The sequence below is a fragment of the Bos taurus genome, chromosome 4 (genome assembly GCF_002263795.3).
Source record: "Bos taurus isolate L1 Dominette 01449 registration number 42190680 breed Hereford chromosome 4, ARS-UCD2.0, whole genome shotgun sequence".
Taxonomy (NCBI): domain Eukaryota; kingdom Metazoa; phylum Chordata; class Mammalia; order Artiodactyla; family Bovidae; genus Bos; species Bos taurus.
In genome coordinates, this window is record NC_037331.1 from 112730051 (window position 1) to 112750600 (window position 20550).

Below are 20550 nucleotides of genomic sequence, written 5' to 3' on the forward strand. Positions count from 1 at the left end.
GCCATGCTTTAAGAACCGCTGCTCTAGATCCACAAATCTGTGACCAGGCCCTTTCACACTCGCAGCCACACCCAGGGTACCTGTTCATCCTTGCCTCATCTGTGTGTTTACTGAGCACTGGTGCCTCCTCCACTCCATCAAAGATCCATATCCTTACACCCCCCCCCCCACCCCTTTCTTCCCATTGCCTGCTGGGAGCCCCTGTGAGGGTCTTCTTTGTCATGAATTAGCTCTTTTCCTAGTTTACCATTCAGGAAACTAAATCTAAAGAAGCTTCTGCAAATATGGGGAAAACTCATTCAAGGGAGTCAAGGAGATCCAGCTCTTCTGTCCAGAGCAGCCCGATTCAAGCTGAAGATCTCAGTCTGCCTCAGAAAAATTCAGCCCAGGGAGTTGTATTATTACATGTATATTGCAGATGAGGAAACAGAGATTGGGAGAGTATCTTTGGCCCCACAAAGGAAGTCGCTCAGGAGAGAAGGCAGTTCCAGATATCCCAGGGGTGTCATCCTTCAGCTTTGCATTTCCTTGTTTCTCTCTGGGTTCATCTCCCTTCTTTCTCCTTAATTCATTGAGGTTCTGATCCAGGTAATGCTCTTAGGTTTGGCACATCTGTAATGTCTTTCTTTTGTCCTCTTGCTTCAATGTCAGTTTACCAGGGTTCAGAATTCTAGATTGTGTCTACAGCCATAGCACCCTGAACGCACCCAATCTTGTCAGAATTCTAGGTTGGAAGTTATTTTTCTTTATACCTGAAAAATGTATTTTATAAAACTATAAATTATCAGTAAAGACAACTTTATTATTCAATTGCTCTTCTCACCAAAGTATCAAATGTAAAAAAAATTTTGAAATGCATGCATGGTTCATGGGTCTGGCTACACAGCTAATTAATTTTACTTATTTGTGCCTATATTTTCACTTACACAATTTTTAAAAATAACATTTTCCTAATTATGATAAATAATAATAAAGTGCTGTACTCAGTATGTCAGCAAATCTAGAAAACTCAGCAGTGGCCACAAGACTAGAAAAGGTCAGTTTTCATTCTAATCCCAAAGAAAGGCAATGCTGAATAATGCTCAAATGACCATACAATTGTGCTCATTTCACATGAAAGCAAGGTAATGCTCAAAATCCTTCAAGCTAGGTTTCAGCAGTACATGAACTGAGAAATTCCAGAAGTTGAAGCTGGATTTAGAAAAGGCAGAGGAACCAGAGATCAAATTGCCAACATCCATTGGATCATAGAAAAAGCAAGAGAATTCCAGAAGAACATCTACTTCTGCTTCATTGACTAGTCTAAAGCCTTTGTGCGGATCACAACAAACTGTGGAAAATTCTTAAAGAGATGTGAATACCAGACCAACTTACCTGTCTCCTGAGAAACCTGTATGCAGGTCAAGAAGCAACAGTTAGAGTGAAAAAACTGGGTTAAAACTCAACATTCAAAAAAACTAAGATTTTGGCATCCAGTCCCATCACTTCATGATACATAGATGGGGAAAAAGTGGAAACAGTGACAGACTTTATCTCCTTGGGCTCCAAAATCACTGTAGAATAGTGTCTGTAGTAACAACATTAAAAGACACTTGGTCTTTGGAAGGAAAGTTGTGACAAACCTAGATGGCATATTAAAAAGCAGAACATCACTTTGCCAACAAAGGTCTGTATAGTTGAAGCTATGGTTTCTTCAGTAGTCATGTCTGGATGTGAGAGTCGGACGGTACAGAAGGCTGAGTGCCAAAGAATTAATGGTTTTGAATTGTGATTGCTGGAGAAGACTCTTGAGAGTCCCTTGGACTACAAGGAGATTAAACCAGTGAACCCTAAAGGAAATCAACCCTGAATATTCATCGAAAGGACTGATGCTGAAGCTGAAGATCCAATACTTTGGCCACCTGATCCAAAGAGCTGACTCACTAGAAAAGACCTTGATGCTTAGAAAGATTGAGGACAGGAGAAGAAGGGGACGACAGAGGGTGAGATGGTTGGATGGCATCACTGACTCACTAGACATGAGTTTGAGCAAACTCGGGGAGATGGTGAAGGACAGGGAAGCCTGGTGTGCTGCAATCTGTGCGGTCACAAAGAGTCAGACACAGCTTAGCGACTGAACAACAACTATAATAAAGAGGCAATAAGAAGGTATAAATCCACAGGACAAACAGTATATGGATGAGATAATTAGTTTGACCTGGAAGGAAAAACCAAAACAGCTAACGTAGTCTGTAGAGAAATCATCCAAGAAGTAAGCACTTCTGTGGGAGGCGCAGGGGAGGTTGGAGACCAGAGGGCGTTACTGAGGGATGCAGTTCTACAGGTTCCCACTGGCTCTCGGAGAATGGATGGTAATTGCCATCAACTGCATACCTGGGTGTTATGACATCGTGAATTGGTGCTAGTTCAGAACCTAGAACGGCCTGGGGGTATAGCTCAGGGGTAGAGCATTTGACTGCAGATCAAGAGGTCCCCGGTTCAAATCCGGGTGCCCCCTGCTGATTTTCTTTCCATCTGGAGACCACACATGTGGTCACTGTAGATTAGATCTGAGTACCGCCAACCTTCACCTCCACCCCAACCCTGCTTGTTGGGAGGCTTTTAAAATTAGGCTACTTTCCTCTAGGGGGGCTTAGCAAACAGAACATGGAAGGAGTAAGGAGAGGAGAGGAAAGGTAGGAAAGGTCATCTTCTGACTCAGGAAATGGTTGGAAGTTTTCCTCATCCAGCATTAGAGGCTTTGTCTTGACCCTAAGAGCTGTGTGTGTTTGATCAGCTCTCCCAATTACTATTACTATTTCTGCTTTCAAGTGAGTTAAGAAGGTCCAAGGAGCTACCTGAATTAGCAGCTGTGCCCCACAGACTCCGGGGAAGAATCTGGATATTTTTATTTGAAAAACAGCACATTGTCTGCTCTTCCTACCCAACCAGGACTATCTGATCAGACACATTTGGGGGAAGATGATACTGGATGATTCTCAAGGGCATTTTGTCTGAACACGGGCTTTCCAGATGGTGCAAGTGATAAAGAACCTGCCTGCCAATGCAGGAGACTAAGAGACGAAGGTTCAATCCCTGGGACGGAAAGATCCCCTGGAGGAGGGCATGGCAGCCCACTCCAGTATTCTTGCTTGGAGAATCCCATGGACAGAGGAGCCTGGCAGGCTACAGTCATAGGGTCGAAAAGAGTCAGACACAACTGAAGCGACTTAGCACGCACATATGATTATCAAAGCCAGTGCCCTCGACAGGGCCAGGAGCAAGGAGGGAGAGGGCAGACCTGGTGGGAAAGTCGTGCTTCTGCCAGGGGGCAGACCCCCAGGTTCTGGAAGCCACAAACATCTGGGTGACTGGCTGTGCTATGGGTGGAAAGGTGCTTTTTAGATAATAATGGCTCACAGATCATTTAAACACATATCACGAGGTCTCTGATTCATAATCCAAGTAATGCTACTGCTGTCACTTTAAAAAATTAATAGACTTTATTTTTTTAGAGCACTTTTAGGTTTACAGAAAATCTGAGCAGAAAGTTTAGAGAGCTCCCCTCCATCCCCTCACCTCAGCTGCCCCCTCCCAGGTGCCCCATTATTAAATTTTATATTAGTGTTGTTGTTGTTGTCCAGTCATCCACTCATGCCTGACTCTTTGCAGTCCCATGGAGCACATGCAGCACATGCAGCACACCAGGCTTCCCTGTCCATCATCATCTCCCGGAGCTTGCTCAAACTCATGTCCATTGAGTCAGTGATGCCATCCAACCATCTCATTCTCTGTGGTCCCCTTCTTCTCCTGCCTTCAATCTTTCCCAGCATCAGGGTCCTTTCCAATGAGTCAGTTCTTCACATCAGGTGGCCAAAGTATTGGAGCTTCAGCATCAGTCCTTCCAATGAATATTCAGGACTGATTTCCTTCAGGATTGGTTTGATTTCCTTGCAGTCCAAGGGACTCTCAAGAGTGTTCTCCAACACCACAGTTCAAAAGCATCAATTCTTCGGTGCTCAGCCTTCTTTATGACCTAACTCTCACATCTGTACATGACTACTGGAAAAGCACAGCTTTGACTAGATGGACCTTTGTTGGCGAAGTAATGTCTCTTCTTTTTAATGTGCTGTCTAGGTTTGTCATAGCTTTTCTTCCAAGGAGCAAGAGTCTTTTAATTTCATGGCTGCAGTTACCATCTGCAGTGATGTTGGAACCAAAGAAAAGAAAGTCTGTCACTGTTTCCAGTGTTTCCCCATCCATTTGCCATGTAGTGATAATCTTCGTTTTTTGAATGTTGAGTTTTAAGCCAGCTTTTTCACTCTCCTCTTTCACCCTCATCAAGAGGCTCTTTAGTTCCTCTTTGCTTTCTGCCATAAGGGTGGTGTCATTTGCATATTTGAGGTTATTGACATTTCTCCTGGCAATCTTGATTCTAGCTTGTGCTTCATCCAGTCTGGCATTTCACATGATATACTCCACATATAAGTTAAATAAGCATGGTGACAATATATAGCCTTGACTTATTCCTTTCCCAGTTTGAAACCAGTTGGTTGTCCCTGTCCAGTTCTAAGTGTTGCTTCTTGATCTGCATACAGATTTCTCAGGAGGCAGGTAAGGTGGTCTGGTATTCCCATCTCTTGAAGACTTTTCCAGTTTGTTGTGATCCACATGGTCAAAGGCTTTGGTGTAGTCAGTAAAGCACAAGTAGATGTTTTCTGGAACTCTGTTGCTTTTTCTATGATCCACTGGATGTTGGCAATTTGATCTCTGGGTTCCTCTGTGTGGGGGTGATGGTGGTGAGATCAGACAGTGCCATCTCTACTACTGGTCTTCGAAACATTGTTAAGAAAATTTGGAGAAAATATCTGCAGTGCATATGTCCAGAATATATAATGAACTGAGCCAAATATAAATATATAAAGAATTCAACAGTAAGACAAACCCAATGTTTTAAAGTAGGCAAAGAATTTGTAACCACACTTCACAAAAGAAGACATACAAATGGCAAAAAAGCACCTGAAAATGTAATCACCATTATTATTCACCTGGAAATGCAAATGACTAAAATGAAAAGGGCTGACAATAAAGTGCTGATGAGGATTGGAGGCAATTTGAACATTGTTCCTAGGAATATAAAATGGCACAAACACTTTGGAGAATAGTGTGGCAGTTTCTTACAGAGTTAAGCATTATTTACCATAGACCCCACCATGGTCACTCCTATCTTACCAAAGATAAATGAAAACTTCTGCCCTCACAAAGACAGGTCTGTTCATAGCAGTTATCTCACACGCTAGTAAAGTAATGCTCAAAATTCTCCAAGCCAGGCTTCAGCAATACATGAACAGCGAATTTCCAGTTGTTCAAGCTGGTTTTAGAAAAGGCAGAGGAACCAGAGACCAAGTTGCCAACATCTGCTGGATCATGGAAAAAGCAAGAGAGTTCCAGAAAAACATCTATTTCTGCTTTATTGACTATGCCAAAGCCTTTGACTGTGTGGATCACAATAAACTGTGGAAAATTCTGAAAGAGATGGGAATACCAGACCACCTGATCTGCCTCTTGAGAAATCTGTATCCAGGTCAGGAAGCAACAGTTAGAACTGGACATGGAACAACAGACTGGTTCCAAATAGGAAAAGGAGTACGTGAAGGCTGTATATTGTCACCCTGCTTGTTTAACTTATATGCAGAGTACATCATGAGAAACCCTGGACTAGAAGAAACACAAGCTGGAATCAAGATTGCCGGGAGAAATATCAATAACCTCAGATATGCAGATGACACCACCCTTATGGCAGAAAGTGAAGAGGAAATAAAAAGCCTCTTGATGAAGGTGAAAGAGGAGAGTGAAAAAGTTGGCTTAAAACTCAACATTCAGAAAACTAAGATCATGGCATCTGGTCCCATCACTTCATGGGAAATAGATGGGGAAACAGTGTCAGACTATTTTTTTGGGCTCCAAAATCACTACAGATGGTGACTGCAGCCATGAAATTAAAAGACGCTTACTCCTTGGAAGAAAAGTTATGACCAACCTAGATAACATATTGAAAAGCAGAGACATTACTTTGCCAACAAAGGTCAGTCTAGTCAAGGCTATGGTTTTTTCAGTGGTCATGTATGGTTGTGAGAGTTGGACTGTGAAGAAAGCTGAGTGCCAAAGAATTGATGCTTTTGAACTGTGGTGTTGGAGAAGACTCTTGACAGTCCCTTGGACTGCAAGGAGATCCAACCAGTCCATTCTGAAGGAGATAAGCCCTGGGATTTCTTTGGAAGGAATGATGCTAAAGCTGAAACTCCAGTACTTTGGCCACCTCATGCGAAGAGTTGACTCATTGGAAAAGACTCTGATGCTGGGAGGGATTGGGGGCAGGAGGAGAAGGGGACGCCAGAGGATGAGATGGCTGGATGGCATCACTGACTCAATGGACATGAGTCTGTGTGAACTCTGGGAGTTGGTGATGGACAGGGAGGCCTGGTGTGCTGCGATTCATGGGGTCGCCAAGAGTTGGACACGACTGAGCAACTGAACTGAACTGAAAATTGAAAAGAATCCAAGTTGTTAACAGGGTAAATGGGTAAACAAATTATTCTACATTCATATAAAGGAATTCTACACAGCAATAAAAATGAATGAGTTCCTGATTCATACATCAGCATGGCTGAATCCCAGAAACATTGCATTAAGCCAAAGAGGCTATACATAAAAACTGCATAGTGTGTAGTGCCATCTTTATGAAGTATTAGGGAATGTAAACCTAGTCTTTCATGACAGATGGCATATTAGCTGTTACCTGGGGCACAGGGTGGAAAGTTCATTGGGAAAAGGTGAAGTGGTTTATTACTTTATTATTACTGGATGTGTGTGTGGATAGACATATCCCATACCTTAATTGTGAAGGTGGTACTCCAAGTAAACAAATTTGTCAAAATCCACTGCAATGCACACTTAAAATTGGGACATTGATTGGATCTAAATCATGCCTTAAAAAACCAGAAATGTATTCCTGCAGGGAGAGACTATTAGAATAGAATAGAAATGCATTAGAATATGGAGCCTAGAATAGATTCCTACGCATATGGGAGTGAAAGAAGGCTGGGGTGGGGGGGCAGAAGTAATCAGCGAGGAATACACACTGCAGGAGGATCAGCTCTAAATGAAAAAAAGGTCAGATGAACCCCCCGTCTCAAATCATGCACAAAGGTCAAGTTCAGGTGGGTTAAAGGCCCCGGGGTGGAAGGGACCTTGGGGATCGGTCAGTGGACAAGGAAGACTTGGTCGCCATCGGCCCGAAGCTCATGCCAGCGCTTCTTCCAAGACCATAGAGCTAAACTAGCACGATTATAAACAAGCAAACAAGTCTCTCCCCGCCCCCTCCAAACTAGCACCCTTAAACTAGAACAAAGTCTATTTGGGCAGAGCAGTGAGCGACTTCCGGCGGAGGAGCCGGCGGGACCCCACCGTTTCCGGTCGGGGCCCGCCGCGCCTGCGCACTCCCTGCTGACTGCTGGTAGGAGGAACTTAGGCGCCTCGGGACGCGGGTGGGCGCAGAGGATCCCTTGGGGTGTCGCTTCCGGAAGTCCGCCCCGGAACCTGGACTCCTCCCCCTTGGCTGTGCTGGGCCCTGGGCGCCTCCTGGTAGGTCCAGCTGCTGCGCTGCGCGAGGGGGTGGTAGGCGGCGCCCTGTTCCCAGCTGCGGGGCCGCGGCCGGTTGTTGGTGGAGGGGCGCGGGCGTCCCGTTTCCGTCGGCCCCGCCGGCCGGCCTGACCCTCGGCAGTAGGTAAGCCGGGGAGCGGGCGTGGCGGTCCCTGGATTCCAGGGGCCGAGGCGGCTTGTCCTGACCTCGGCCCAGCGGGCGGCCCGGTCTCCCCGGTCTTCAGAGTCCGTGCTGGACAGCGAGCTCATGTCCATCAGTTAGTCTATGCCTGGAACTGTCGCTCGATACCTTGATTCGAAGAACTGACTCATTGGAAAAGACCCTGATGCTGGGAAAGATTGAGGGCGGGAGGAGAAGGGGACGACAGAGGATGAGATGGCTGGATGGCATCACTGACTCGATGGACATGAGTTTGAGTGAACCCCGGGAGTTGGTGATGGACAGAGATTCCTGGCGTGTTGCAGTCCATGGGGTCACAAAGAGTCGGACACGACTGAGAGACTGAACTGAACTGAACCGAACGTCACTAATCCTTCACAAGTCAGTGAGGCAGGTGCTGTTCTCCCTGTTGTGTAGACGGGGAAACCGAGGCTCAGTAGTGGGAGGAGCACACAGCTCTTTGCCCACAGGCAGGATTTAAGCCCCCATAGACTGGCTCTGGAACTTGATGCTCTCAAGCCACTATGGAGAGCAGCCTCGCAGAAAAGAGCCAAGTGTGTGTAGTTTAAAACACCTCATTTTGTGTCACTTTTTGCATATGACGAAACCTAATGATGCGTGTTTGTTTCAAGCCTCTTCTTTAGGGTTTGCGTGCAGCCAAGTGTGCACTTGGGACCAAAGCCGGAAATGTACAGTGGTTTGCTCTAGGCTTTCACATCCATGTGTTCCTATAGTCCCATCCTCTTCTTCACCATCTTCTATCTCCTCCTAGCTTGAGTGGGTAGGGGGATGAGAAGCCCAGGACTTGGAGGCTCATCCAGTGCTTTGAAGTCCCCTGCAGGTCTGGCGGGGATGGACTGGCACCACCCCCCTCCCTCCACCCCCCAGTGCATGGGCTCACAGAGGTGGGGGCTGGTGACTGAGCAGGGTGAAAACGTCTCTCTGGCATAGGTCCTGAATGCCCAGGGTAGGCTGAGTTGCAAATGAGGCGCTGGGGTGAGGCAGGCCTAGGAGAAATAGAAAAGTGCCCCCTTTCCTTCTGGGCCTGCGCATGGGAAAAGGCCTGGTAAGAGTTGTTGTTGAGGTGCTAAGGCATGTCCGACTCTTTGCAACCCCATGACTGTAGCCCAACAGGCTCCTCTGTCCGTGGGATTGTCCAGGCAGGAATACTGGAGTGGGTTGCCATTTCCTTCTCCAGGGGATCTTCCTGACCCAGGGATCAAACCCACGTCTCCTGCCTGGGCAGGTGTATGCTTTACTCCTGAGCCACCTGGGAAGCCACTGGTGAGGGTGGTGAGGAAACCTCTGATGCATGGAGGCAGCGCCTGTGCTGAGGCCCCGCCTGCCTCAGGCTCAGCCAGCAGGTTGCTGCCTCTCTGAGTATATGGCTTCCCCTTGGGAGTCTGTAGGCTCCTGGGCATAAACTGCCTGGGTCCTCCCCGTGCCCTCACTCAAGGACTTGCCTGCCACCCCAGCATCCTTCTTTGCTGTGTCGGGGGGGAAAAAAATAGATTCTTTCTCGTCTCTGATAACCCCTTCCACCTCCCGGCCTGACATGCACCTGTGCCTCGAGCCCCTCGCCCTCCGGAGGCTCCTGCCACCAGGCCTTCCTATCTTCCCACTGCACCTTTGCTCTGTCTTGAGATGGAGCTAAGCCTTTCCCCTCCTGACCCTTTGACACTGCAAGCGCCCGCACCCCCTGCTTCTCATTGTGTAGCTGGGGGCTCCAGCCACCTCATCCCACTGAAGTGACCCTGTCTGTGCTTTCTGGAAGGGCTTCCCTTGGCCCTCCCTAATATCACTTAGGTGTTTCTCTGCCCTCTGCCCATAGGGCACCTTTGGAGTCTGCTCCTCCTCTACCCTCCCCACAGTGTGTTGCCTGGGCAACCACCCTCCCCTCTCTTCTCCTGCCAGTGTTTTCCCTCCGTTTCTATGGGGACTTTTCCGTGGATCTGCATCTTTAGCTCAGTACCTGTCATGTCTACTCCTGAAGACTTGTTGCAGGAGAACCTTAAAATCGCCACATCTGTAGCTGATCTGGGTTACTGGGGAGGACCACTGTCCACTCCTCCTCCACACAGCGGCCCAAGCACACCTGCCCCCCCACATGGCTCTCCAAACTGTACCTTCACCTGCAGCCCCGCCGCCATCACCTGCTCCTCTCCCCCCCGCCCCCCATTCGCTTCTCAGGGCGAGGCCTGCTTCTGTGGGGTCCCCCCCACCCTCCAGCTCAGCCCCAGACTGTCCATCTTGTCATCATCCTCGAAGGTGCGTGTGTCAGCTGTTATGAGACGTGTCACAAACGATCTCTCACTAATAACCAAAGTCTTGGAGTTTGTGGGTGACTTTCTTTTTAAATTTTACACTTTGGATGCGTGTAGACTCGAGGCCAGCTTTCGGCAGCTCTCATCCTGCTGTGCTTCGTTGGAGAGAAAGGGGCGCTTTACTGTGGGTGCCGCCCATCGCCCTGGGTTCCTGATCTGCCCAGGGCTCTCTGTCCAGAGACGGGGTTCCTCAAGAGGTAGCCCAAGGGGAGCCACCCTTCGGAGACAGCACTAAACTCCGGTGTCATAGACTCGGTGTGCCTCCCGGGCAGCCCGCCCGGGCTCTGCAGCACTCGCTCCGCTTGCCTCGCTGTTCCCAGGTTGTCTTGTCGTCCTGAGCCCCGCGTGCCAGCTGACAGCTCCTCTCCCGTGTGTGTATGTTTAGGGCACAGTGCTGGCTCACGGTAGATATTGACGAAGTTTTGTTAAATAGTCAAGTGGATCAAAGTTGTCTGCAGAATACACACAGACTGGTGGGATGAGGCTGGTCGGGGACGGAACAGGATTGGTGCCCTGGGGTCCACTCGGGCCCTCGGGTGAAGGTGTTGGGGTGTGCCCCGGGCTGCAGCCTGACTCACAGGTGTTATGCTTTTCTCTGCCCTCATCCGTGAGCACAGGCGGGACACAGGCCCGCCTCCGGTACCCTGCTCTGCGGGCCCAAGAGCGACGGAGCCGACAGACTGCTCGGGTCCTCTGCTGTGCCACGGAGCATCACGTTGCTGCTCTGGGTTTCCGTTTCTTCAATCAAAATAAGAGCAGAGGGGAGTCCCTTCTGGTTCTGACATCTAGAGCCCTTCCTCTGGACCACGGCAGTGTCTGGCCCTTCGTCTGTGCCTTGACCCGGCCCCTCCGCGGCTTCCCCTCCAGCGGGCTCCAGGTGCCTGGTGTGGTGGTGGCTGACTTGGTTGTCTAGTGATGGGCTGGGGCGGTTTCCTCTCGGTTCTCCTGAGGCCTCTCCCACTGGACAGGGCTCCTCGGTGGCAGGAGACAAGGGAGCAGAGCGGGCTCCGAGGGGAGGAGATGCTGAGTTGCCCTGATGGAGGCTTGGGAAGCCTCAGGCTGCCTTGCTCCGCAGGACTGAGTGATGTCCCTGTTTTCCTGGACCCTGTGGGTGCCCAGGACGCCAAGCCTGGCCCCCTCTGCTCCCATGGCCTCGTGACAGTGTGGGCACCCATGGCTCTCCCCGGGAAGCCTGCCCGGCGCCTTGGAGCCCTACGTCATGGTGAGGTCAGCCCCCCCCGGGGTCCCACGGCCCCGCGGTGCCCCCATACAGCCCACAGTGGGGCTCTCCTCTTCTTGTCGTGCGAGTGAGAATTTCATTCACGTCTGCCTCTCCCGCCAGCCTGGGGGCCTACCTGCATGCAGGGGCCTTGCCTACTGTATACTGTATCCAGCATGCAGAAACGTTGTCAAGTGCCTACTAGGTTCTGGATAAACATTGAAAAAAAAAAAAAAGAAACAGTGTTAGCGTGGCAAAGAAGACGGACAGAGACACCACTCAGGTGCCAAGGGCTGTGGTTCTGCTGGGTCCGGAAGAGTGAATGTCAGGCCTCCCTCGCCAAGGAGGGAGGGGTCTGGAGAGCTCTGTCCTTTGATTGATCTCCGGTGGTCATGACTCCTTAGGTCCTCCAGCGTTCCCTTCTCCCCACCTCTGGCCTCACGTCCCCCCTCAATGGTGCCCACGGTCAAGAGCCCACTAGGCGAGAGCCATCCTCTTCCGCTTGCCTTACAGCCCGGGCCCACATTCTCACTGCCCCAAGCTCCCAGGCCTGTCAGAAGTAGAAAAAGTCATAAAGCCCTGCAAGAAGCAGACGTCCTCAGGATCCGTGGGGCAAGAGCCCCCGATGTATGCTGACTCTTCCAGGACTAGACCCATGACCCCACCCACCATTCCGGCTCCTCCCGGCTCCAAGTTCGATGCCAGAGCTACCAGCGCCCCTTGTGGGCTCAGCCAGGGTGCCAGGCAGCACCTGCTGGAGACTGAGGTCAAGCTTGAGTTTGCAGACGTAGAGGAGAAGGCCAGCAGTGGCCCCCAGAAGACCAGAAGATGGGTGGGAGGGACCCTTCCCAGCAGAGGAAGAGAGCCCGCCCCCTGCCCAGCAGCCTGTGGGTCCCCGTGCCTGACCAGGCTTTCCAGGAGGGGCAGGAGGGAGGTCTCCTGGGCCTCGATGTCCTCAGTGAGGAGACGGGCCCACTGCCTGGGGAGGCCTGGCCCTGGCTTGGCTGCCCCCTCTGCAGATTGTCATGCCCTTGGCCAAAGGAGAGACTCCAGGCCCTGCGGCCTCCTATCCGTGCCAGGGCAGGGGTGCCCTGTGCAGCAGGGGGAGAAGGTGTGCAGGTGTAAGGCCTGCGGACGGTGCGAGGTGGGGGACCCGGTGCTCAGCCCTGGCCAGGCCGGATGGGCTTGGAGGCAGGCCAGCCCAGCAAGGCTGAGGAGGCAAGGCTGGCCGGCATCCTCATAGCCCATCTGGCCAGAGAGACACGTCACCTCAAGAAGCAGAAGAAGAGACACTTGCTTCCTGGTGGGGGCGAGCAGCCGCCTGGCCCTGAAGCCGCTGTGCCTGCAGAAGCCGGGGAGAACCGTGCAGGCCGAGGCCAAGGGCTGCACCTCCAGGCTGTCCCCGGGTCAGCGGCCCTCCCCGACATGAGACACTTCTTTACTGTCAACTTGCAGGAACGTCGGCTGGGTCACCCGCATCCCATGCCAGTTGAGTGTCAGGCCTGGTGAAGTGAAGGGGCAGCCCCAATGCTCGCGTCTGTCCCATCACTTGGTGGGGAAGCACAGGGCTAGAGGCAGGAGGCCCCAGGGGGCAGCGGGGAGGGCCACCCGAGAAGCAGCAGAAGGGCCTGGCCTTGGTGGGCCAGCAGCCGTGTCCCTGAGGGCCGCCGTCACCATGCCAGCGCCCGATACCTCACCTCTGGAAGATAGGGACAGACAGGTGATTCCGCGTGGGCCTCCCCAACCTGCTCCCCCTCTAGAGATGACCCTGCCACTCCCCTGATTGTGGTCGGGCAGGACCCAGGTGGCACGTATGCCCCCCAACCAGCCCCAGGCCCGGGCCTGGAACCAGAGCACCGCGGAGCTCCTTTGTAGCCCAGCCCTGCCGCTCTCCTTTGTCTGGTCTCCACCCTTTCAGGAGGTTCGTGGCCCAGGGGAACCCTTGCCACCGCCTCCCGCCTCGGGCCTTCTCCCACAGAGCAGAGCCCCTGCTCCACGAGGCGATGGGTGAGCAGGTGCCGGGCCGAGGGCGTCTGAGTCCACCTCACCGTTCCGTGGCAGCCGGGCCAAGGACGTGAACTCCGTGGATGTCACTGCCCACCAGGGGGCCCGAGGAGGCAGGCGGTGCTTGGGGTCCGCGGGCTGACCCTGGGCCGCACTCCGGAGGACAGGCTGCGGGGCCAGCTCGGCCTGTGGCTCTCGGACCCGTCTCCCCGTGCCCAGGCTTCCTGGAAAGAAACTTCCACGGACCACTGGGTGTCCGTGCACTGCCGGCCAGAGTGGCTGGTGGGTGCAACAGCGGCCGCCTGCTCGAGTTTACGAGAATTAGCGGCTGGGCAAGGCGGGGGCCGCCCTGTCTCCAGGCCACCTCCTGGAGCCTGACTGACAGACCAGTCATGTGCCCACGACCCTTCTGGGTGGCAGCTGAGGAGGTGTGCGCCGCCCAGGCCGCATTCCGCCCGGTGCCACCCCAGCTGCGCTACCCGCATGTCTCCTTGGAGTGGAGCGCGGGCACTTCGAGGAGCGGAGTGCCTGGGAGATGGGTGCGGCCGTGCAGCCAGCCGAGGGCCTGGCCCCTGCAGCTCTCCACGGACCACCAGCTTACTGAGCTCTTCCACCGAGAGGACCGTGCCAGACCCCTGCTTAAAGGGCAGGATCGAGACCATCCTCCCCGAGGGGGTGGACATGTACCACTGGAAGCAGGGTCTTGTGTACAAAGTGAAGGAGCTCATGCTGTCTGAATAGCCCGTGCCACCCTCCCCTTCCCTGCAGGGCCCCAAGGCTGGGCGGGTAGAGGCCACCCTGAGCGACAGAGGAGCTAGGAGCCCCGGGTCAGAAGGGAAGGGCCTGGGGGAGCCAGTGCAGAGAAGCCGGCCCCCCTCCTCCGGGTCCTCACTGCTGGGCCAGAGCGAGAAGAGCCTGTTGGAGCGGCTGGAGAGCGTGGGGCTGCTGGCCTCTGAGTGGAGCGATGCCTCCCGCTCCACGGAGAGCCACCTGGCTAGCATCATCGTCAAGAAGCACCTGCGTGAGAACAAGACAGTGGGTGCCCAGGAGGACCCCTTGGCTTACTAGAAGAAGTGGTGGGACATCTGGCCAGCCCTGGCGAGACTGGCCACCACCTACCTGTCCTGTCCTGCTCCCCCTGCTGACAAGCGCCTCCTCTGCAAGTGTCTTTGCCTCCCTGGGCAGCCCCACCATCATGGAGTACAACTCCCTGCTCCTGGTGGAGACGGTTAAGCGTCTTCTCTTCTTGAAGACCAACCTGGAGCATTTCTCCAGCTACACGCCCCCTGCCCCTCATTTTCCCCTGTGGAGATCTGGCCTGGGAGAGGCAGAGCTGGGAGTCTGAGCGCTTGGAAGCCCCAGAAAGCTGCCCTGGGGGATGGCTACCTAGATGAGAGAAGTGGGCAGAGCGTCCTGTCCTAGGATGGCCAGATTCTGAAGCCTGTTTGAGAAGAATGAGGACGGTTTCTCAGTTATGGCCAGGTTGCCAGTTTTGTTTTCAGGGAGAAGCCGTTTTCCATCTGCCCACTGCTTGCGTTACTGCCGGCGGCATGTGTGTGGAAAGGTGGGCCATGTTCCTCAGTGACTTGAGCCGTCCCGCCCCGTGTACGGGCGTGGTGCCCCTTTAAAGTGTTGCCGGGTAGGGAGGGCCCACATGCAGCTAGTCTGTGTCGGCTGTGACGGCCCTGGAGGGCGGCTTTCTCAGAGGGGCCGGGGCTGGGGAGGTGGGGGTGCCACGGGGAATGTCCTCAGCCGCCCTTCCTGGGAAAGGAAGATACAGCAGCCACCTCAAGAGGGAGGTGCCCATGCACCCGCTGGTCTCCTTCGGCTCCGTCCCTTCCAGGGCATCCCGGGTGCCAGAGCCCTGGGGGGCTGGACCACCCGGCTCCTGTCGGCAGGCGTGCAGTGGAGCAGACCTGAGACTCCTCTCACGGCCGTTGTCACCTGTAGTTGTTGCCAGGCTGCTGGGAACCTCGGGGTTTCTTGTTTGTACAGTGAAAGTGGTCTCAGGAAGCCAGAAAGGGCGTGTGTTCTGGTACCCACTGGCCTGAGTTCCTTTAGGGCCGGGCACAGGCCCTGGGGGTGTGGGAGTCCCAGTGCTGGTGGGATTGGGTGGGAGAAGGTGAAAGGGTGAGGCTGGAGGGCCCGTTCGTCCCACGAGGCGTGAGTCCGGCTCTCCTGAGGCGCTGGGCCGCTGGGAGCCGGGCTCTGAGGAGGGAAGGTGGTGGAGGCCGGGAGGCAGCAGGCTCGCCTGCACTCTGGCCCCGGCCATGGGGGCGAGCCCCGGGAACCTGTCCCCTCTTCCCCGCCGAGTCACTGTGGCTAGTTCACTGCAGGACATTCAGGAGAAACTCACTGTGATCGTTTTTGCTCAGTAGCCCTCGTGAGCTCTTTACCTTGTGATCGTAACCCTCTGTACTAGTCGGTCTGCTGTGTGCTCATTTGAGCAGGGTCACCTGGCTCCTTGAAGAAAGCCTTGTGCAGCTGTGTTCAGTGGTTGCAACAGCGTGACCTGAAGTCACCTCCACTCTCTGCTCAGGTGGCGTCTTCTCCCCCGCTGCTGGAAGGCATGTGTGTGTGGGGAGGGGACGCTGTCCTGGGGGCCATGTATTGGTCGGTGCCGCCATCCCTCAGTCAGCTCTCAGGAGAGGCACCCTTGTGGTGTGGCGTCACCCCCAGTGGCTTCTCCACGTTCCCGGAGAGGGGAAACCTGGACTAGAGAGGCAGGGGGGCGTCTGAGGAGGCAGGCGGAAGGCAGGGGTGAGAGGCTTGAGGGTCCTGAGCTCTCGGAGGCTCAGGCTCTGGAGCAGCCGTGCCCCACCAGGGGCAGTTTGGTCCCCCAGATGCTTGGACGGTCGTGGCTTGTGGGGGGTCACTCCTGTCCTCTTGTGGGTGGGAGATGGGCACACAGCAGAGGCAACACCTCGTTCCCAGGCGGCGCCCGGACCCCATCTGCCTGGACTCAAGCCGGCCTCCTGAGGCTGGCGCCACGGGCACCCCACCCCTCATCCTTTCTGCACCCACATGCCTGAGATGGAGCTGGGCGTCTGGTCACGTGGCCAGGCTCCAAGGCCACATTCTCCGTCTCCGTGGCTCCCTGACCGCCGCGGGGTCGTGGTCTCTGGCTCCTGCGTTTATGGCAGGACTCCAGTGCCCCTCACCTGCCCCCCACCTTGTGGGCCAGATCAGGTTTAACCTGACGTGGCAGTGACTGCGTCGCCCCGCTGCTTACAAACAAACCCTAGCAGACGCTTCCGTGGAGTGAGCCAGGCTTCTCAGCAGGTACCTCCGTGCTTTGGGACAGAAACTTTGCTAGAAATGAAGGTGGAGCTGGGCTGCTGCAGATTAAAGATATGGGACCCCCTTCTCAGAGGTGGGGTGGGGGCGGGATGTGTTGGCAGCCCCCACAGCTTCCTAAGGGGTGTGGGAGGAGCTCTAGGTCTGGTTTCCTTGGTGGGGGGGAATGAGAAGTGACGTTGCTATGGAGACACAGCCTGGGAGCCTGACCACGGCCCTGGAGCCCCGGGCTTTGTAAACAGCAGGATTGAATGGCCCTGTGGTTCTCCGTGGGCACCACCCTGCCTGGCCTGGGCCTGGCTGGTCTGCAGGTTGGGGAGCTGCCACTTGGAACAGAGGTTTCTGCTTGTTTTCCTCTCTGCCTGAACCCTGACCCCTCTGTGCTCCTCTGGCATGGCAGCCACCCCTCCCCCAGGCTGCCTCCCTTGGGCTCTGGGCTTTCGGTGGCCCCTGGGTCTCTGCCTGTCCCAAGGCCACTGGCGGCCTGGAAGTCCCCTCCCTCCCCTTTTCCAGAGCCAGCATCGGGGCCACCCTGTCCCTGCCTCCAGGATGGCTTCCCGGACTGTTCCACCTTCCCTCTCCAGCCCCTCTTTGCCTACTTGGGAAACGGCATCACGTTTGTGGCTGGAATCATGCTCTCTGGCTTACGGGAAGGGACATTCTGTTGAGGCCAGAGTGAAGAGCTGGTCTTGTCAGGCAGGGGTCGGGGGAACAAAGGCGTGGGGCCTGGTGGTGCTGCCACTCACTCCCTCGACCCCAGCTTCCTCATCTAGGACTGAGGGCTGGGCGCTCAGCCCCCACAGCTGCCACCAGGGTAGACCATGGAACCCTGAACCCATTTTGAGTTCATTGCTGATGTTGAAAAAAAATCGAGTCGAGAACACCTTGGAGGGAATAAGGCAAGGCCCAGGTGCTCTGAACTATGTTTGCAAAAGCAGGGCACTCCCAGGAAAGAAGCAAAGGAGATTGGCGACTCTGGGGGCCTGTGTCTATTCAAAAATAGATTGAAAGGGTTTGAGACGAAACGTCTAAATTCATGATACTCACAAGCAGTTACTGAAAAAGGAAAGGAATGAGATTGTGCACACTGGGGGCCGTGGAGGGATTGTAGTGTCGGGCCTGAACTCCATCCAGGACCCCCTCAGGTGGGGGCCTGTGCCTGGCTGGCTCCTGCTATGGGGTCTTGGCCCTTCTGTGCCTTGGGCTGGAGTCCTCCGGTCCTGCCGGGCCCCTGCTGAAGGTCCGTGGTGCTCAGAGGTCCATTCACTGTTCGATTGTCTCTCCTTAGGGACCTGCTGGCCCTCGAGTGAGGGTGTCGGAGACGTGTCCAATCTGGGCCCAGGCTGAGTGGAGGGGGCGACCCGTGGGGTGAGCAGCCCTCTGACCACCAGTGGCACCTGCATCGCAGCTGCCTGACCCCCCGGCCCCCTGGCCCCATTTGGTCTCATGGAGCCTCGGGGCGAGAAGTCAGGAGAGGCTGACGGGGTGCGCGTGACGCCCCAGCTGCTCAAGGCGCGCTCGGGCGAGTTTGCCCTGGAGTCCATCCTGCTGCTCAAGCTGCGGGGCCTGGGGCTGGTGGGCCTGGGCTGCCTGGGGGACTGCCTCGGCCTCGAGTGGCTGGACCTGTCGGGTAACGCGCTCACCCAGCTGGGCCCGCTGGCCTCCCTGCGGCAGCTGGCCGTGCTCAACGTGGCTGACAACCGGCTGACGGGCCTGGAGCCCCTGGCCGCCTGTGAGAACCTGCAGTGTCTCAATGCTGCAGGCAACCTGCTGGCTGGGCCCGCGCAGCTGCAGTGCCTGGCGGGGCTGCGGGGTCTGGAGCGCCTGCGGCTCCGAGACCCGTTGGCGCGGCTCAGCAACCCGCTGTGCGCCAGCCCCTGCTACTGGGCCTCAGTGCGTGAGCTGCTGCCCGGCCTGAAGGTCCTCGACGGCGAGCGTGTGAGTGGGCGCGGCAGCGACTTCTACCAGCTGTGCCGGGACCTCGACAGCTCCTTGAGCCCCGACCCTGGTGCCCCTGGCCCCCGGCCCATGGAGGCCCAGCCTTGGGTGGAGCCTGGCTACTGGGAGGCCTTGCCCCCACGCAGCAGCTCCATCCTGGAGGAGGCCTGCCGCCAGTTCCAGGACACGCTGCAGGAGTGCCACGACCTGGACCGCCAGGCCTGGGACAGCTTGGCCCAGGCCATGCGGGCACTCAGCCCCGCGGGCGCCACTGCCGCCTCCTTCGTCTTCTGAAGGCGCCCCGGGGCCCTCGGTGGCCTCCCTGCTTGTCTGGACAGTTTTGTCCCACTGCTTGTTGCCCTTCAAGGAAAACTCCCCACGTCCATCAAAGATGTACCTCCCTCGGGCCCTCCCCAAGCAGCGGGCTCAGCCTGAGGCTGTCCTGCTACCACCTAGAAGAGCGCCTGGGAGGAGGTCCCTGGCCCCTTCCACGGCTACAGCTGCTGCCTGTCCCAGCTGCATGAGCCTGAGGCTCGGAGGAAGAAAGCAGCTTGGTCCTAAGGCTGCAGCTGGGGGAGGAGGGGAAGGCCAGCCTCCTGCCCCTCCCGCCCTGGGAGACGCCGTGGCTGAGCTTGCTGGCGTGGAAGCTGCATTTACCCATCTCCCTGGTTCTCCTGCTGTGTCCCTTGCTCCTGGGTCTCCCTGGAACCTCCACTGTCCCCATTCCCACCCATGCTCATCCCTATTAAATTGTTTTAATTAGTATCAGTACACGTGGGCGTGCTTGGTTTTCCCAAGAGGAAGCCCCTGAAAGCAAGACTGGGTCCTCCACCCCCACGTCTGGTCTCCCCTGGGCAAGGAGGAGGTGTCTGCAGCTTTCTGGGTGTCCAGGCAGCTGGGTCCTGCCCCCTCCTCACCCCCCACCCCCTCACCTCGGGGCTTTGCTTCCTCCCTGTGAGGCCGGAGGACCAGGGCCTTTGCTCACACACAGGCTGCCCTGCAGCTGAGCTGGGGGAGGGAGGGAGGGAATTCGAGGGAGCGTGAGAACTCAGCTGAGCACAGCTTTATTAGCTCAGGGGTCAGGGGGTGGCCCCTCCCCGGGCCCAGAGGAGGGAGGCGGGCTTTCACTGGCGACCTCCCTTCCTTCCAGGAAGCCGGGTGACTTCTAGAGGAAAGGGAAGAGAAACAGGCCAGGCGTGAGGGAGGCGGTCTTTGCAGGCTCCCAGGCCCTGTTCCCCTGCCTCCCGCAGCCCAGCTCCAGCGCCCTCTCAGTCCTCCCGTTCCCCTCCCTCCTGGCCACCTACCTGCCAGGCCTCAGCTCAGGGGGACAAGGCTTTGATGAAGGCAAACTGTCCGGGGAGGTAGTAGCTGTGGGGGTCCTCGCCGGCGCGCTCCACCCTGCTGCACTGGGCGTCCTGGGCGTCGTCCAGCTCCTGCCAGCACAGGGCCACTCGGGCGCCCTGTTCCTGCCAGCGCCTACCACCCCCGCCCCCCCTCCCAGGGAGTGTCTGGGCTGAGCCCAGAGCCCCTCCTCACCATGCCCCTCCCCAACCTCTCCATCCAGGCCTCTCCCAAGGCCCAGTCTCTCCACACCTTAAAAGTCCCCTCCTCACCCGTTGAACCTGAGTCTGTATGGGACAGTGCACCATCCGGCCCAGGACTTGATCTTTTGAGTCCAGCTTGATGCAGGCCAGGCATTTCCGCTTTCTCTGGGGAGGGGGCGTGGGGGCCAGAGAGGAAAGGGGTGAAGGGAGGCGTGCAGCCCTGTGAGGGCGGAACCTGGGGCCAGCCTGCAGTGGGGCCCGTTCCTTTGGCAGGCCAGCTGGGTCCAGGCGAAGCCTAGCTCTGGATTGGGAATTTTCAAAAGTCAGAACTATCCTGCAGTTTTCAAACTGTGTGTTTGTGTGTGTGTGTGTGTGTGTGTATTTGTGTGTGTGTGTATTTGTGTGTGTGTGTATGTGTCTGTA

General features: G+C 55.5%; 3 protein-coding genes and 1 non-coding gene across 13 annotated transcripts in view; 3 read left to right on the forward strand and 1 right to left on the reverse strand.

Annotated features, from left to right (window-relative positions):
• The window catches only part of RARRES2 (retinoic acid receptor responder 2), an 85584-nt gene that overhangs the window by 62590 nt on the left and 2444 nt on the right, over nucleotides 1–20550 (reverse strand). For 6 of the 7 annotated variants that reach the window (XM_005205801.5, XM_005205803.4, XM_005205802.3 and 3 more), the window contains exons 4-6: nucleotides 20197–20292; nucleotides 19888–20016; nucleotides 19632–19748 (exon numbers count right to left, since the gene is read on the reverse strand). In XM_005205801.5, the coding sequence (XP_005205858.1) occupies nucleotides 19903–20016; nucleotides 20197–20292 (210 nt within the window). In that variant the 3' untranslated portion in view covers nucleotides 19632–19748; nucleotides 19888–19902. Of the gene's footprint in view, nucleotides 1–19631; nucleotides 19749–19887; nucleotides 20017–20196; nucleotides 20293–20550 lie in introns of those variants that run through there. The other variant, XM_059885490.1, reaches the window with a different exon arrangement.
• TRNAC-GCA (transfer RNA cysteine (anticodon GCA)) lies at nucleotides 2426–2497 on the forward strand. The gene has a single exon. It is a non-coding gene; the product is annotated as a tRNA-Cys (tRNA).
• On the forward strand, nucleotides 7498–19356 carry LRRC61 (leucine rich repeat containing 61). Of its 4 annotated transcripts, XM_059885757.1 has the most exons (3): nucleotides 7659–7765; nucleotides 10743–11002; nucleotides 17934–19354. In XM_059885757.1, exon 3 carries the CDS (start codon nucleotides 18092–18094, stop codon nucleotides 18875–18877), a length of 786 nt encoding a protein of 261 aa, XP_059741740.1. In that variant the 5' UTR covers nucleotides 7659–7765; nucleotides 10743–11002; nucleotides 17934–18091; the 3' UTR covers nucleotides 18878–19354.
• Nucleotides 13432–14416, forward strand: ZBED10 (Putative protein ZBED10P). The gene is given in 4 exon segments (XM_059885983.1): nucleotides 13432–13843; nucleotides 13846–13919; nucleotides 13921–13967; nucleotides 13969–14416. Coding segments are annotated over 4 exon segments (981 nt in total).